The sequence below is a fragment of the Pundamilia nyererei genome, unplaced genomic scaffold (assembly GCF_000239375.1).
Source record: "Pundamilia nyererei isolate P.nyererei 1_Seehausen unplaced genomic scaffold, PunNye1.0 scaffold00057, whole genome shotgun sequence".
In the NCBI taxonomy this organism is placed as follows: Eukaryota; Metazoa; Chordata; class Actinopteri; order Cichliformes; family Cichlidae; genus Pundamilia; species Pundamilia nyererei.
The window spans coordinates 1,918,166-1,933,762 of NW_005187458.1; the positions used below are offsets into that span (position 1 = coordinate 1,918,166).

Here is a 15,597-nt window from a genome sequence, read left to right on the forward strand (position 1 = left end):
CAAATAAGCAAAATGCAAGGAAAGCAGGAAACAGAGTTTTGAAATGCAAAAGTGCCTAATAACATATTCATAACCATGTTAATAAAATTTTAAAAGAAACTTAAGTGTATCTTGCAGTTTTAAAAAGGGAAGCCATTGTAGAAGTGCATAACACTTTTTGTTTCGTAAAACATTTCGTAAATTATATAAGAAGGATGATGCCACTTGCAGTTGCTTGCCTTGGAGATTGATGGATCACACTATGAGTGCGTGATGTCCCTGAAATAGCAACAGTGAAAATGCTCAGCTCAAAGCTTTTTGATGGGACTTCCTAAACCATTGATTGATTTCACATTGGCTACGTTTATATTTTCTATACACCCTACATGTAAAGGTCACAGCCTATAAATCTGTTTCATAGTCAGTGTTCAATAACTCTGTCATATCTTTTGTCACTTGCTGTTTCTGTGTGAATGTCACAGGCAAAATCTTAAACGATGATATCCCACTGAAAGAGTACAGAATCGATGAGAAGAACTTTGTGGTGGTCATGGTTACCAAGGTTAGTGTCTTTGTTGCTTTTTTATTTACTCAGTTTTACTGTAGCTTGTGATGGCTGCCAGGGTGACTATATTGGTTCTGTGCACTTCCTCCATAAAAACGATATCAATACACTATTATACACTAAGCATCAATTCTTAACACTATCACAGTTATTTATTGCAATCCTTGTCCAGTTAAAGTTGTGCACAACAAAGTTCTCCTGAAGACTTTTAAACTACTGTTTAACTCTTTGCCTGCCATGTATTACCAATACTGCTATCATATCCCTGTATTTCGGCACTAAGCCTCTGTTAGAAGCCTGTGGTCCGACTAACCCTCTGTTAGTTCATTTTTCCTGAATCTATTTAATTGGTATACATTTTTTCACACCTTTGGTTCTTCTAGTGAAGTTTTAATATCTGCAAAAATTACAAAAAAGTTATTATTTCCTTTGCATGTCATTGAGTAAAGTAAGTATTTGATCCCCGAGCAAAACATGACCAACTTGGCGAGCACAGTGGTGACAGTTGTTATATGTGGAATTTTGTCCCACTCCTCTTCACAGAAACTCTCTAAATCATGTAGATTCCTTGCCTGCTGCTTGCCTCAACACAAAGCTTTCAGCTCCCTCCACACATCTTCTAGGACTGAGGTCTGGAGGCTGGCTAGTCAATCCCTCATCTTAACGTGCTTCTTTTTTAGGCACTCATTTGTTGCCTTGGTGGTATGGTTTGGGTCATTGTCATGCTATAATACTAAGTCAACACTCATCATCAGTGTTCTGGTAGAGGGGCTTCTCATCCAAGAGTTTACAATACATACCTTTGTGCTTGGCTGTGGGCTGATTTTCTTTGGGTCACACACTAGCATCTCTCTTTCTCCACAGTGGGTCAAGTTAACGCTAAAGAGATCGATTTTGGTTCCGTCTGACCACAGCACTTTCTCCCAAGCCTACAGTCTTCTGTGTGACGTCCTTTAAGAGGTCGTTGGTCTTATCCATGGTGTGGAGAGGTTATAATGGAAAGAAGTTATTCTGTGGACAGGTGTGCTTTATATACTTACTGAGTTGAGTGCAGGAGTATCTGTAGTTGATCGAATTGACTGATTGGCTGTGACCAATCCGTGGGAGCCAGAATACTGGCTCAGTTGTAGGAGATCAAAGATTTATTTCCCTCAATGACATGCACAACAATTTATAACTTTGATGTAATATGTTTTTTAATGTATATTTAATATCCTGTCTCTCACACTTAAAATAAATTGGCACAAAAATTAATTTCTTTGTAAGTGAGCAAACTTACAAATATATTAGAATTCAATGAGTCGCTTTCTCTCAGAGTCATATTTCTGAAAGTGTAATAATGTTCTATGGTTTAATCTTCTCCATAGTAGTCATTTACTTATTATAAATAAAGGGAAGTTCTGCCCTTTGAAGTATATGGGTTTTCTACGGGAAAGCCCACTCTGCGTTGCCTAGATAACACCATGATGGGCATGGGCTAATCCACACTTGTCCACTATGGGCTCACATGGAAATGTTTCTTGGGGTAGTTTAACAGGGTTGCATCCTAACTGATTCTGTTTTAGTTACATGTGTGTAACTGTGTGTTTGTTTGACTATCTTAGCAACACCACTAATAATCAGCTCTCAAATGTCATTTTAGCCCAAACCAACCTCTCCTGCTGAAGCAGTCACTCACTCAGTTCCCACGCCAGCTGCAACTCCAGTGCCACCCTCAGCTGCAGCACCAGCACCAGCCTCTGGCCCAAAACAGGTGCCCTCCACACCAACACACACAATGTCTGCTGCTGTACCTGCCTCACAGTCAGTGCCTCCCTCGGAAGCCCCGCCCTCTGTTCAAGAAAACACCACTGTGGCTTCTGTTGGTGCAACAGCAAAACCCACCTTGGACTCACACTCAGAATCAGCTCTGGCCTCTGGTTCCACAGCCACTGTTGCCTCTTCCACAGCTCCTGAAGCTGTACAGGAAGCCCCTGAGTTAGTCCCTACAGATAGCCCCACCCCTGCTGCCCAGTCAGAAGAAGAGCTGAGGGAAGACCCAGAGAATGAACCATCTGGCACAGCACCAGTCCAGTCCTCTGCTTCAAGGTTGGATAATAGTTTTATGTAAACTGTGGCAGTTTAATTGTTTGATCAAGAAATATCATAAGAAGTTGTAAAATGGGTAGGTAAGCTCATATTATTCTAGTTCAGATGGTTATATATCGAAGAAGCTCTAATTACTTTCTGCATGTCTTGTCACCTTCAAAGAATCAAGGTCATTTTGTGCCTTGTGTGAGAGCATGGATAATTACAACTTTAGATGTAATGCGTAGGTGGCCCAGTACTTTTCTTCGTATAGTGAAGCTGAGTAGTAATTGCAGTGACAGTTTTTTTCCTTCAAGCATAAGTGTGCTGCTGTAGGTTGATCATAAAACAACACAACCTTGATGAACACGGTGAATATGGATTCATTTTCATTGTTTAATCAGTGTTTCATTCATTCTGGCCATGTTAGTGCTGTGGCTGTAGTGAGGAACTGAACATGATGTATGTTATTTACTTTTTTTAGTTTTAGTATATTACTGGCACTCAATTCAGTTTGATTTATCTCGTGGCAGTTCACAAAAACAGTCATCGTATGCAGGAAGAGAACCTGAGTAGTGCATATAAGCATTAAGTTATATCATAGTGCCTCAATATAGAGCAAGGAACACTTAAAATCCTAAATCCTGGTTCTTTAGAATGAACATTTATGTCATGTTTTATTTGTTTGTTCATCTCTCTCAGCCTCGTTGATGAACTGGGTCTTCTTGAAGAAGCAGCATCAATACTGGGTAATTATCAGTGATTATTCTTTTCTTTGTCATAACTAGTAAAATACTAATGTACTAATTATATGGTGCTTTTTGTTTTAATCATTAGAGTGCGACTGATACAGTAAACATTTTCTATATTACAGCATACGTGGAGATAGTAAGGAAATTAGAACAGTAGTTTCTATTGAAAAATTCAGCATTTAAACAGATACAGACTAAATAAGTGGAGTTCAGTTTTAGCCAGTAGTTGACAGCATTTTTTTCCCCCAAGCTTGACTGGAAATGTATCTTGCCCACTGCAATACTTTGGCAAGATACGAACGAGCCACCAACCTCCTGATTAGCAGACAACCTGTTCCTGAGCCAAAGCCCCTATGATGTACAGTACTGTGCAAAAGTCAGGTGCTACCTCTCATTTATTCCTGTTTTGCTTCCAATGAGTGAGACTGTTTTTCTTTGGACATTGGCTACTTTCTTACTCAATTTAAGTCCTGATCGTTTTGTTTGTCTCTTAACTCTGACCTATGGGTCATAACTCAACTGATGATCCACAGACAAAAAATCCAAAGATGGTAAAACTGGAAACATATGCAAGTATTTTTGCACCAATAACGTGTATTCTTAGTCAAAAATGTTTCATATCTCACTGGAAAGTGGAGAACTAAAGCAGAAGTTGCAGTCCTAAAAACTTTCTACAGCAAATGAACAGTATCTGAAAGTTTGTATCATCTAGGTGACCTGACATCATGGAGGTGTTCTTTCAGTTGATCTGTCCACTGTTTGCTGTTTTATCAGAAATGATCACAACGGGTGGAAAGATGTAATGCTCCTTTTTTCTCTTTTTAAAAAATATGTTCTTCAAAGTGTTTTCTATCTTTAATAGTAAACCAAAGAACAAAGTCACTAATCACAAAAAGCAAAACGATAAGACATCACTCCCAGGCTTGTAATTTCTTTCTCATTCATCCATTTGTGTGTCTTTTTTTATGTTGGGTTATCAGCATCCTCTTCAGACAATATCTTTGATAAGGTCCATAAATGCTACTCATACATAAACTATTTTAAAATTATTTAGTAAAATCTTGTTTTTTTGTTTTTGTTTTTTGTCGACACAGTTCTATACTAGTATTTTACAGATTAACATATAGATATAATAAGATGCATTGTGGGAGGAACAGCCATCCCGCCCTGACTGATCTTACCCAACAGAGATGTATGCATATTAGCCAAGTTTTGAATGGCTGATTGAGTAGCCTGAATAACAGTGGGAATTTTGGTTTGCATATTTTTTTAATAAACCTGGTTAACTGATGTCACACTTGATGACATACATTTGTACTGCGCTGGTAGTGGCATGACCTCTGACACAGTCCAATTAATCATGCAACCAGAAGTTTCATAGAATGGATCAAATGGAAAATGAACTGGTTCACCCATTCACACAGGCACGTTTTCCTGTGTAAGTGCTTTCTATCTAACATTCACACACAGTCATACTGTGATGCATCGGAGACCAGCTTAGGGTTTAGTATTTTCCCAAAGGACATTTGGCACGCAGACCGGAGCAGCTAGAGATCAAACCACCAACCTTCCATACATAGTGGGTGACGTGCTGCATATCCTGAGCTACCCTGGAATCAGTAATAAACGAGATCTCAGATGCTGCTGTGTGGAGATTACCGAAGCTAGAAGAATGTTGTCAGCATACTGAAAGCAGTTGTTAAAGGTCAAATATTAATGGTGACGGTAGTAAACCTTCCCTGGTACCACAGCTAAGATTAAATTGGAATGACATAATTCCATTAGAAAAAAAAACAGTGCTGATGGTTCTGTGTACTTTGCATAAAAAGGAGGCAAAACTCCAGTTCTTTTTCAATGTATAAGTAGAAGCAGCCTTCTCAAATGCCTCCATTCTGGTCAAAGAGGGACCAGTATTATTTCTGAGTTTTTAGATAATAGGCAATAATCTGTACAACCAAACCAACCACTGAATGAAAACGGTTAGTCGTTTCCACAATATTGGGAGGTTTTTCCACTTTGGAAAAGATGGGTAACATAGCTTTCGTTCAATATGTTGACCATTTTCCTACAGCTTTTGTTGCCCACCATGTTTAATGAATATGACTTTTTGTGATTGCCTTGGTGATTTCAGTGCATATTTGTGGATATTGTGACGTACAGGTTCACTTTAATAGATGCTGTTGGATGATCATGTTAACAACCCCTGCACTGTTTTTCTTGGCCATCATACAATAATTACACTGTCTGTCTTTTCATTGGTTAGAATAAGTTAAATGTGTTCTGCAGTGAACTAAACAACACTGGGGTATTGGAGCATTTATTTTTAGTATTGCTTGATCACGTTTGTTCTACTGTGAGAAACCAAAATATTGAAGTCGAGATTAAAATTCAATGACTTGTGCAGCCCTAATATGGGTTTTTGAGATTAGTAGATCATTGTTTTCCACTTAATTTTACATTTTAAATTACATCCCACCTTTTGTATATTTGAGGTTGTATCTCTTTGAGGCTGCATAGAGACAAGAGGAGGCGCAAAAAGGCAGCGTGGACGCACAAGTTTGTGAAATTAATAACTGGAGAGATAGGCAAATTAAAATATGTAAATTTATACCATAGGTTCAAGTACTAGAAATCTTGGACAAGTTTGAATATTAAGGCCAGAGGTTAGGTTTTCTGAAAATTTTGCAAATGCGATAACTCAAGAAGGACCTAGGACTGTTTAGGTAGAAAACTCTTAATTTACAGATTTACAGACTTTCAAGTATCACTATTCTGTATTTAGTTCTATTGATATATCTACTGTGCCAAATAACACAAAAACAACCTGCGCACTTCATCTAGGTTCAGGTCAACTTTCCTGCCCATAAAAACCTCTCTTGTTGTTACCACAGTGACTGGACCAGCATATGAAAACCTGGTGTCAGAGATTATGTCGATAGGATATGAGCGGGAGCAAGTTGTTGCTGCACTAAGAGCCAGTTACAACAACCCAGACAGAGCAGTGGAGTACTTGCTCATGGTGAGAGTTTAACCAGCTTCATAATCATGCTGAGCTGTATTGTAAACTATACAGTAACTGTTCATGTGTTGCAGGGTATTCCAGCAAGGGCTAGTGATCTGCACAATCCACAACCAAGTAGACATAGTATTCCAGCCAACCCCTCTACACCTTCTACAGAAGAACCACCACAGCAGCCTCCAGCACCCCCCAGTAGTAAGAGCCCAATTTATTTATTTATTTTTACTTCTCTTTAACTTTCTGTTTTAAACAAGGCAGCTTGTTTCCTCCGCATGAACTTCCTGGGGACACGGAAATGATGCCAAGATGACAACTGGAATAACTGTGGTCTAAAGCTACACAACGTCCACAAAAATTCTGCACACCACTAACGTTTTATCACTAGTGGAACTTCAACATCATCAGAGGAAGAATTTGGAAGTATTTCTTTTTTTAGATTATTTCACTTTTTTACTATTTCCACTTTGTGCTGTGTACCAGTACCATTCCCACAGTATGGTAAGACCACCACCGTGCTTGACAGTCGGTACAGTGTTCTTAGGTGTGAAAGTCTCACTTTTACTCCTCCAACTCCTCTTGCCATTGTGTCAAAATATTTTTTTCTGATCTGACTATAAAACTTTTCTCCAGAAGGGATTTCGCTTGACCAAATTTGTCCTTTATACAAAGCGTCTTTGATGCAGAGATGTCTGCATGTACCACAGAGCCATATCTCAGTGTTTTGAGTGTCTAAAGAAGTCTCACAGGTCTGAATATACACTTGAAGCCATTTATAATTCTTCTTGTTTGATTTTTAACCGGACTTTTAAGAGTTTAATAAAATTGGACCTTTAACTGTATTTCCATAAGTTTTACAGTTTTTCCTATTGATAAAAATCTCCCTTATGACCATTCATACTACACAAAGGAATCAAGAAATAAACAATTATATGACAGAAAACTTTCTGTTTTTCACTTTCTACTACAGAAATTTCTGTTTTTTATGACTACAGTTAAACCCCACACCAAAACACTGGACAGTCTGGCCAATGAGCTACCAGAACTTTTTCTGTAAGTTTACACATTTATTTCTTCCAATTTAAGTCAAAAGAGTCATGCTGACAGATTTCTTTCTTTTCACAGCAACTTTTTCTTTATCATGTAGAAAAACACCAAGTTTTGCCTCCTGTGGATGATGAGAGTCAAACCTTAAATACTGATCTGTATACATTGGTTTACGGTACACATCAACGTTTAAATGCCCCCCATTACAGATGGAAATCTCACAGCTAGCCTGTCATATCCTCCGTGGTGAATTTGATGTGTTCGCGTGTGATTATTGAATTGTGGTACGTCCTGAGATTTGATTTTCATCCAGGTGTCATCCACATAATCAATGACGTGGAGGTGTTCCAGGGTAGGATAACAGAGCCCTCTTTTCCCCTTCCATGTACAAGTTGGGGACAATGGGTGAAACTGGGGAAGCCAAGGCACACACATGTTTCTGCCTGTAGTACTGAGTCTTGTATGTGAAATAGGTGGAATTAAGACTCAGATCCAAGACCACACAGACTTGGTTGGTGCTGAGAGTGGTCCTGTTGCTCAGGTTGGGGTCATCCTGTTATCTCTTGCAAACTACCGCCACTGCTTCAGTGACTGGAACACAAGTGAAGAGAGATGTAACATCGTACAACACTATTATTTTATCTGCCTCCATAATGACGTCTCTCACCTTCTCAACAAAATTCAAGGTGTTCTGGATGTGGTGTTCAGAGCTGCCTACCAACGGGTTAAGGATCGAAACCAGAAACTTTGAGTTGTTATAGATGACTGAGTTGATCATACAGAAAATTGATCTTAAAGGTACACCCTGTTTATGTGTCTTATGTAAACCATACAAACTTGGTGAAGCATCCCCTGGGTATCCCGTCTTTAAGTCTGTTGTCATTAGCCGCTCCTGGGTCCAAACTCCGCTTCAGGTCCCAAAGTCAAACGAACACTGTGGCATCACTGAGAGTTACAAACTGTTTAAATTATTTCATCTTTAATAATATGATCAGTGTGGCTGCTCTACAAGGTGAAACAATTAAGTTTGACATCCAGACATCCACGAAAACAGAATTTATGAAGTTAGCAAGGAGTTAGCTGGCTAGTTTCCATTTAAAGATGATATATCATGTTCTGATTGAGGGATTTCTGAAAAATTAAAACGTACAGCTCTGCTATCACTTTTGACATAAAGGAAGACAGAAAACTAAACAGTCGTGACATTTGTAGGGTTATTGAATTTGGGCTAGCTGGTATATAATAATGTGCTACATTGTGGCTAGCTACACAGCTATGGTTGTCTTGTTCCAACTGCTTCAGACAATCTTATCAACCTCTTCCTAACCACTTCCTGGGTCTCGTTTCGGGGCTTCATAAGTATTTTTGTCACTGAGCAGTAACAAAATATTCTCATGATAGTCTTTCTGGTTTAGCAAAACTGTGCACCAAGACAGAACTATGAAGCCACTCTCAGAACAGACTTCACTGTTTGGTTTTACTGTCTTTACATTGTATCCTATAAAATGTAATCTCTTCTTGAATAGCAACAGTTAACATTTTGTCCCCTCCTGAGCAGGGCCTGTGTCCAGCAGCCAGCCTGTCACTGCTGGAGGAGGATCTGGCTCCATAGGGAACCCTCTGGAGTTCCTGAGGAACCAGCCTCAGTTCCAGCAGATGAGACAGATCATCCAGCAGAACCCAGCCCTCCTGCCAGCCCTGCTGCAACAGCTCGGGAGAGACAACCCACAGCTGCTGCAGGTACCACACCACAAAACTCACCGTTCTCTAGTGGCGTCTGTCAGGGTCTGTTAATATAATTTCTGTTTGACTGTTTAAGGTATCTCAAAGAACTGTTCCTAATAGTAAGAACAATAAAGAAATAAATCTGTAAATGTATTTTTCAGGAAACATTTCTCTGACGTAAAATCCCCCCAAGTGACTATACTAATTGTTTACCATGTCCACTGTAGTTTGCCTAAACTGGGTGGTTGATATACAGTTCAACTGTGTAACTTGCAGCAAATCACAGAGCACCAGGAGCGTTTTGTACAGATGCTGAATGAGCCACAAGCTGGAGATACAGGAGGAGAAGATGCTGATGCCCATGGGTCACCACACACTAACTACATCCAGGTCACCCCACAGGAGAAAGAGGCAATTGAGAGGGTGAGTTTGCCAGTCACATTGACACAGTCAGTTCCACCAAATTTCCACAATTTGTGCAGAATTACACAAGCCTAGGAACAAATAGTTTTCTCTTTTAAACATATGAAAGGAAATCAGTCTGAACACAACCTGCTACTGAATTTCCATGACTTTTGTTGAGACATCAGTGATGGAAAATTATGTTGCTGGATCCTTGATGTTTTTCTGTTAGCATTAATGAAACAAATTCTTAAATATGCACATTGGAAAACATACAAATTTGAAGGGCAGTATTCTGCAATATTCTGGTCAAGCAGTTATGTATACTTAATAGTTTTTCTTCATGTAATTTTTCAAACAACAAATGAATGCATAAATGCAGGAACACGAGCATGAATGTTTTATAGTAGGTGTGTTTTTACATTTATTAGTCTTGTTGAATTGTCCATAAGGTGAAAGGAGGACTGAAAATGTAAATGACATTGTTTTCCAGTTAAAAGCACTGGGATTCCCTGAAGGTTTAGTCATCCAGGCGTACTTTGCTTGTGAGAAGAATGAGAATCTAGCTGCTAACTTCCTGCTACAGCAAACATGGGACGATGAGTAAGCCCGCATCACCGGGCTCATCACTGCTCAACAGAGGGCTGCAGAGTGGATGACACCACTGCAAGTCTGCCAGGGAGAAACAAGGGCAGGAGAGGAAGGGGATATTTCTTTTCACACCATGGGACTGTGGCCATTAAATGACGATGATGATGATGATGACAATGATGACATGGTGTTCAAAGTTAGTTGCGCTGCCTACTCTTCATTCAGCTATGATGATCATCATAGGTGCTACCACTGAGCATTGCCTCACTGCTACTACATCATTACTGCTGATGCTTGTATTGAGTGACCACACTGACAGAAGTCCCACCAGTAAATTTGCAAACAGCCTACATCACAGGCCAGCAGGATTTAAGTTAGAGGATTTCCTCTGCAGTGAGCTCACAGGCTGCCTGTTGAACACGTTAAACTACTGTACATGTGTAAAGTAAGGTAATACATAATAAATGAGAAAAAATGCATTTTCAACATGCGAACCTACATGTTGGAGTTCCCTGAACATTTGACTAAAACTGTTGACCTCACTGCTTGGAAGCTACTATTGATTTAGATCAAAGCTCATATTGGATCCTGTCACTTCCGCTGCTTCTTTTGTCCGTGCAAAAAGTCTTTGCAAATTCTTCTATTGGTGTCTGACCATGTAGATGTGTAAAAGCTGGCTGAATTTCACAGCTGGATAGTTGAAATGTTGACACCTATTCAACCGTTCCCCAAAAAGGAGAAATGATAAAATGTTTTTAATTGAGATCATTTACATTTTAATTAAATGTAGAAATGTTAGTGTCCTCTCTCTTTTACAAGTCGAGACTATCTCAAAGTTTTGTCTTTTTGATGACTGACTTACTGGGTCTGTTGCATTGAAAATGCACATCTGATAATGTCACAAAGAGTCCCTGCAATTAGGGCTAGAGAAACTCCTTTTCCACAAGACACCTGTTAAGTCAGAATGAATCACTCACACAAGTGCAGTTAAACTGTTGTTGCCTTGTTAAGGAAAGCTCTGGGGACAGTCGATAATAATGATAATAAGGCAAATAAAGAAACAGTGATGTCTGCTGTTGCTGCTTCTCCTCTTCCTTCTCCACCAAGTATTTGAGGTTTTAGTAGCTCCTCCCTGAGTCTGCTCTTGTGCCCTGCATTTTGACTTAAAGGTGTTTTTTATTTCAGTTTGTTGTGATGGTGTGATTGAGTCACTTTATTTTAGTGTCATTACATTATTAGTACAAACTGCATCTATTAGTAACATTTTTTCTTGATGGTTTGGATAAGTAATATTTTACTTTATGTATTATTAGGGGCAAGGATTAATTTATAAATTTCAGTCAATAAAATAAACTTAAGGATGATTCATAGAGCAGACAAATCCTGAAAGTACAGAAATATACACGATACTTTCCCCAGCTGACCCAAGGGAGACTCCTATTTTTTATTTACTCTCAATGATTGCTGTTTCAATTTGACATTCTCACATTTGTGTTGGAGAAATGATAAGAAACTGTAGGCATTCATTGGTCTTATATAATAGAGCAGTTAACTTCACTACCCATTTAACTACGTTTGTTGTCATTCACCAAGACAACAAGAAAGCCTTTTTAGGTTTGTACTGTGTTAAGTTTACAGGGAAAACTATGTTTATGTGCTTTTTCAGCATAGAATAAACTTCTAGGAGGTTTTAGCTAGTTTGTTTTTACCAGTTTTGTTAGATTGGACCTTACATTACTATTCATGTAACCATAAAGGAAAAAAAAATGAAAATGTGAAACTTTTTGCAAACAAAGAATCCATGAATTTCTTTTAAACAATCATTTTCTGTTCAGTGTTCTCATATCACATCCTCTATGCATCTTGAAACTGGAAAAGGGTTAGGCTGCTGTTCCTCCATGCCTTACAGTCAAAGACTTCACCACATTTTATTTTACAAACAGTGTTCATTTAAAAGTGGACTAAAAGAAATGGGAATGTTAAGTCGTTTTTCAGCATCCAGTGTGCTTGTGTTTAGACACACGACTGTTCTGTAGTGTTGTTAATGGGATAAACGATGTGAGCGAGAAATTGTATTTTGCTGTGACAAATGCTCCTTAGCTCGTTCCTTGCAAAAGAGTTTTATTTATGGCATGCCTTTGGATTAATTAAGGATTGATCAAACTGCCATTGTGGCATCTCTCTGGTGTTAATTTGTCTGTTGTTTTCTTTTTCGGGTCTATAAGAATTACTACCAACCTTAAATGTACGAGTTGAGAAGTAGTTGTGATGGGGTTTTTTTGTTTTGTTTATGCATTGTGTATATTAAATGGCTTTTAAAAAATGAATAGTGATATTTTGTCATCAATATTGTTTTTGTGTGTACTATATTACTGCAAGCAGGCATTGCATATTTTCTGTGATTGATCTGCTGATTAATCTATCAAGGAATAGCTCAGAAGGTAGAGTGGTCGCCCCATGATCGGAAGGGTTAGGGGTTCAAATCTACTGAGGTACCCCTGAGCAAGGTACCGTCCCTACACACTGCTCCCCCGTGCGCCTGCTTAGTGGCTGCCCACTGCTTCACTGAGTGAATGGGTCAAATGCAGAGGACTAATTTCAATAAAGTATACATTATTATTAATAACATATTTCTAAGTAAGAGAACCCTGCTGATACATGTTCCTCTTGCCACATCCTACTTGTGACCTCTGCTGTGGCTTCAATCAAGACAAAATACAGATCAAAGCTGGACTGCGGGAACCTTAAACTGGCATTCTCCTTAACTGCCAGTAGGGGTAACTCTTGTGACAACGACGTAGATTTCCGTAGATCGATGTAGCTCAGAAATCAGGCAGCAAACCCCTCTGATCTGTACGACGCTAACTTCACGTACACGTCCTGTAACACGTCGATCCACGAAGCCCGCAACTATTGTAATTAGTATTAGCATCAGTATAAAAAGTCACAAATATTCTTGAAGGAGGGTGCTTAAGCTGCAACAATGGACGTGAGGGAATCTACAAAGAAGTAGAAAAACTAGATAGACAATGTGTTTGCCTCCTAAAAGAATGAAACAAACAAAAAAACAAACTTACCATAAGAAAGCGCGGACACCGGTGGGAAAAAGTCTGGTTATTTATCTCTATCAGCTGTTAATTAACGCGTAATGCACCAACACAAGTGCATCACTTCCGTAGGTTACGTCGTAGCTCTACAAAGGCTCATCGCAGATAAATCAGGCATCAGATTGTACATGACCTCATATGTGACCTCTTCTGATAAAATTTGAAACGGAATTGATAAACTTAACAGCAAACACACACAGAAAGGGCGAATCTGTGCTTTTGGTTGTAAAATATTTGTGACACGTCGAGGAATTCACGTTAACGATAAATGCAGAATTTCAAAGTGTAGCTTCAATACTGTCTTCCGTTTATGCAGGGAAGCGTGGCGTTGTCCAATAGGGGGCGGGGGGGTCATGTTTTGGAGAGGAACGTTGGGTGCGTTCCCGGAGCAACAGGGAAGATGGCAGCCCTCACATCTCTAACCCAGGTAAAGATGCCGTAGTATATGACTTATAGTTTAGATCACACATATGATTTTTCGAAGCGTGATACAATATACGTGATTCATGGCAGTCGGTTTTAATGTAACTGCGAACTGAAGACGAGTTCCTCTTTAAATACAGCTGGTAATGAGGCAGGCAGCTTAGTAGAAAGAAAGGCCTATTGCAGTACCGTTAGGTAGCGGGCTGGATAGCATCAGCTGGCAGTACCTAGCAGTGTGGCCATTTACCTACGCCCGAAATATATAATATGCAGTCGCCCGATTATTATTATACGTTTAAGACAATAAGCACCACGAAAGCTGTACATAAGGTTACAGCAAAGTGGAGCGTAAATGGAAAAAAGTGTCCATAAACTATAATAACGTTCACTCATCGAGCTAGCAAGCCCTAGCTAACCTAGCCTAGTACTGCAAGGATGAGGATAAACGCTCATCCAAGCAGGCTGTGCATTGAGCTGTTTAAGATTCATCATGCCGAAATAAAACGGTTCTTAGCTCTCAGTGTGGGAGTTAATGTCGAGGCTGATAGCATCCACGCTAATGATAGTCTTGCTTGCCGAGTTTGCACGTCAGTTGTATGATATGATATGATATGAATGAACGGATTTTAAATAGCAAAATAGAGAAGCGTTATATGTTATATATTTGAATGACCTGTTATGTTGCGATATGCACGTCCTCTATCTGCACCGAAAGAATTCTCCTCAGTTCTTCTTCTTCTTGTTCTTCTTTTTCATCTTATCCAAAACTAATGCCTTATGGAGTGCGGAGGCCCCAAGGGTCAGGCAAAAATATTTTACTTGCTGGGGTTATTTTTGCTTGGTTTCTTTCAGCTGGCAGAAAAAAAATGTCGTTTAAAATACAGTGATAGTGGTAGCTGCATTTGATGGATGGTTGATGAATTCTATTTCGTTTAAGTTTTATTTATATAAATCACAACAGTCGCCTTAAGGGGCCGTGATTCTGGTGAGACAATAATGATACAAAACCCAGAAAGTGAATGGTTTTACAGGTGGTGACCACAGACTGTTGCTCTCTCCTTATGCCTCCTCACTGATTTTTCTGAAGCTTGCCTACTAAATAAGCTTCTGGCCTTATCACAGACTGGTAGTGTGACCTCTGTGTGATGTCTTCTTGGGCTGTCTAAATGGGTGAACTGGAGCAGCATTTTATAGTAACAGCTCCTTTATTTAGTGTTTGCATTGATGACAAAGGATAACAAACTGGGATTGTTAATTATTGTGGTGATGCAGTGTGAGGTCTCTATGTTAATCCTCTGTTACTCTGATGATTACCCACAATACTTTCCCCTTACTATGTGTAACACATTTTATCATTTGCATTCTGCTGTATACGTTGGCAGTGTGATCATATAGTGATTTCAGTTTGTGCCAACAAAATAAAAAAGACTGAGACAACCAGTGTCTTAAATTACCAAATTTGTAGATAATACTATGTATGTATGCTCTAAACCTGCATTTATGATGAAGGATAACAAAGTGGGGATGGTTACAAACCGTACGAGGTCTGTGTGAAAAGATGGCATCACATCAGAGTTAGCTAGCTATACTCCAGATAGTTTTTACCGGTAACGATTTGACTCAACAAAAGCATAACAGAAATAATCCACACCAGATGATAATAAACCAAAAATCCCAAATTCAGATTCTATTTGTATTTCTTTTAAGTGCCATATATTTTTGTCCACAACATTCACAGATGTGTTACCTCTATGTCAGAGGTGTCAAAGTCATTTTTACATCATGGGCCACATACATTCCCCTTTCTGTCAGTGTAAAGAAGTTAAATATTTAACTGTTTTTCTACATGATAAATGAAAAGCTGTTGCAGCAAAGAAAGAAATCTGTCAGCACAACTCTTTGGACTGAAATTGTAAGAAATAA

At 39.1% G+C, this 15,597-nt stretch overlaps 2 protein-coding genes across 5 annotated transcripts in view; both read left to right on the forward strand.

Annotated features, from left to right (window-relative positions):
- Positions 1 to 11,901, forward strand: part of rad23ab (RAD23 homolog A, nucleotide excision repair protein b) — a 21,765-nt gene extending 9,864 nt beyond the window's left edge. Inside the window, exons 3-10 of one of the 2 annotated variants that reach the window (XM_005734233.1) lie at positions 462 to 541; positions 2,187 to 2,632; positions 3,314 to 3,360; positions 6,255 to 6,382; positions 6,457 to 6,577; positions 8,985 to 9,166; positions 9,428 to 9,574; positions 10,047 to 11,901. In XM_005734233.1, the coding sequence (XP_005734290.1) occupies positions 462 to 541; positions 2,187 to 2,632; positions 3,314 to 3,360; positions 6,255 to 6,382; positions 6,457 to 6,577; positions 8,985 to 9,166; positions 9,428 to 9,574; positions 10,047 to 10,160 (1,265 nt within the window). In that variant the 3' untranslated portion in view covers positions 10,161 to 11,901. Of the gene's footprint in view, positions 1 to 461; positions 542 to 2,186; positions 2,633 to 3,313; positions 3,361 to 6,254; positions 6,383 to 6,456; positions 6,578 to 7,374; positions 7,433 to 8,984; positions 9,167 to 9,427; positions 9,575 to 10,046 lie in introns of those variants that run through there. The other variant, XM_005734234.1, reaches the window with a different exon arrangement.
- Positions 11,902 to 13,418: 1,517 nt separating this feature from the next.
- eps15l1a (epidermal growth factor receptor pathway substrate 15-like 1a) overlaps positions 13,419 to 15,597 on the forward strand; it is a 46,770-nt gene continuing 44,591 nt past the window's right edge. For 2 of the 3 annotated variants that reach the window (XM_005734236.2, XM_005734238.2), the window contains exon 1: positions 13,420 to 13,678. In XM_005734236.2, coding sequence (XP_005734293.1) covers positions 13,562 to 13,678 — 117 coding nt within the window. In that variant the 5' untranslated portion in view covers positions 13,420 to 13,561. Of the gene's footprint in view, positions 13,679 to 15,597 lie in introns of all 3 variants that reach the window. The other variant, XM_005734237.2, reaches the window with a different exon arrangement.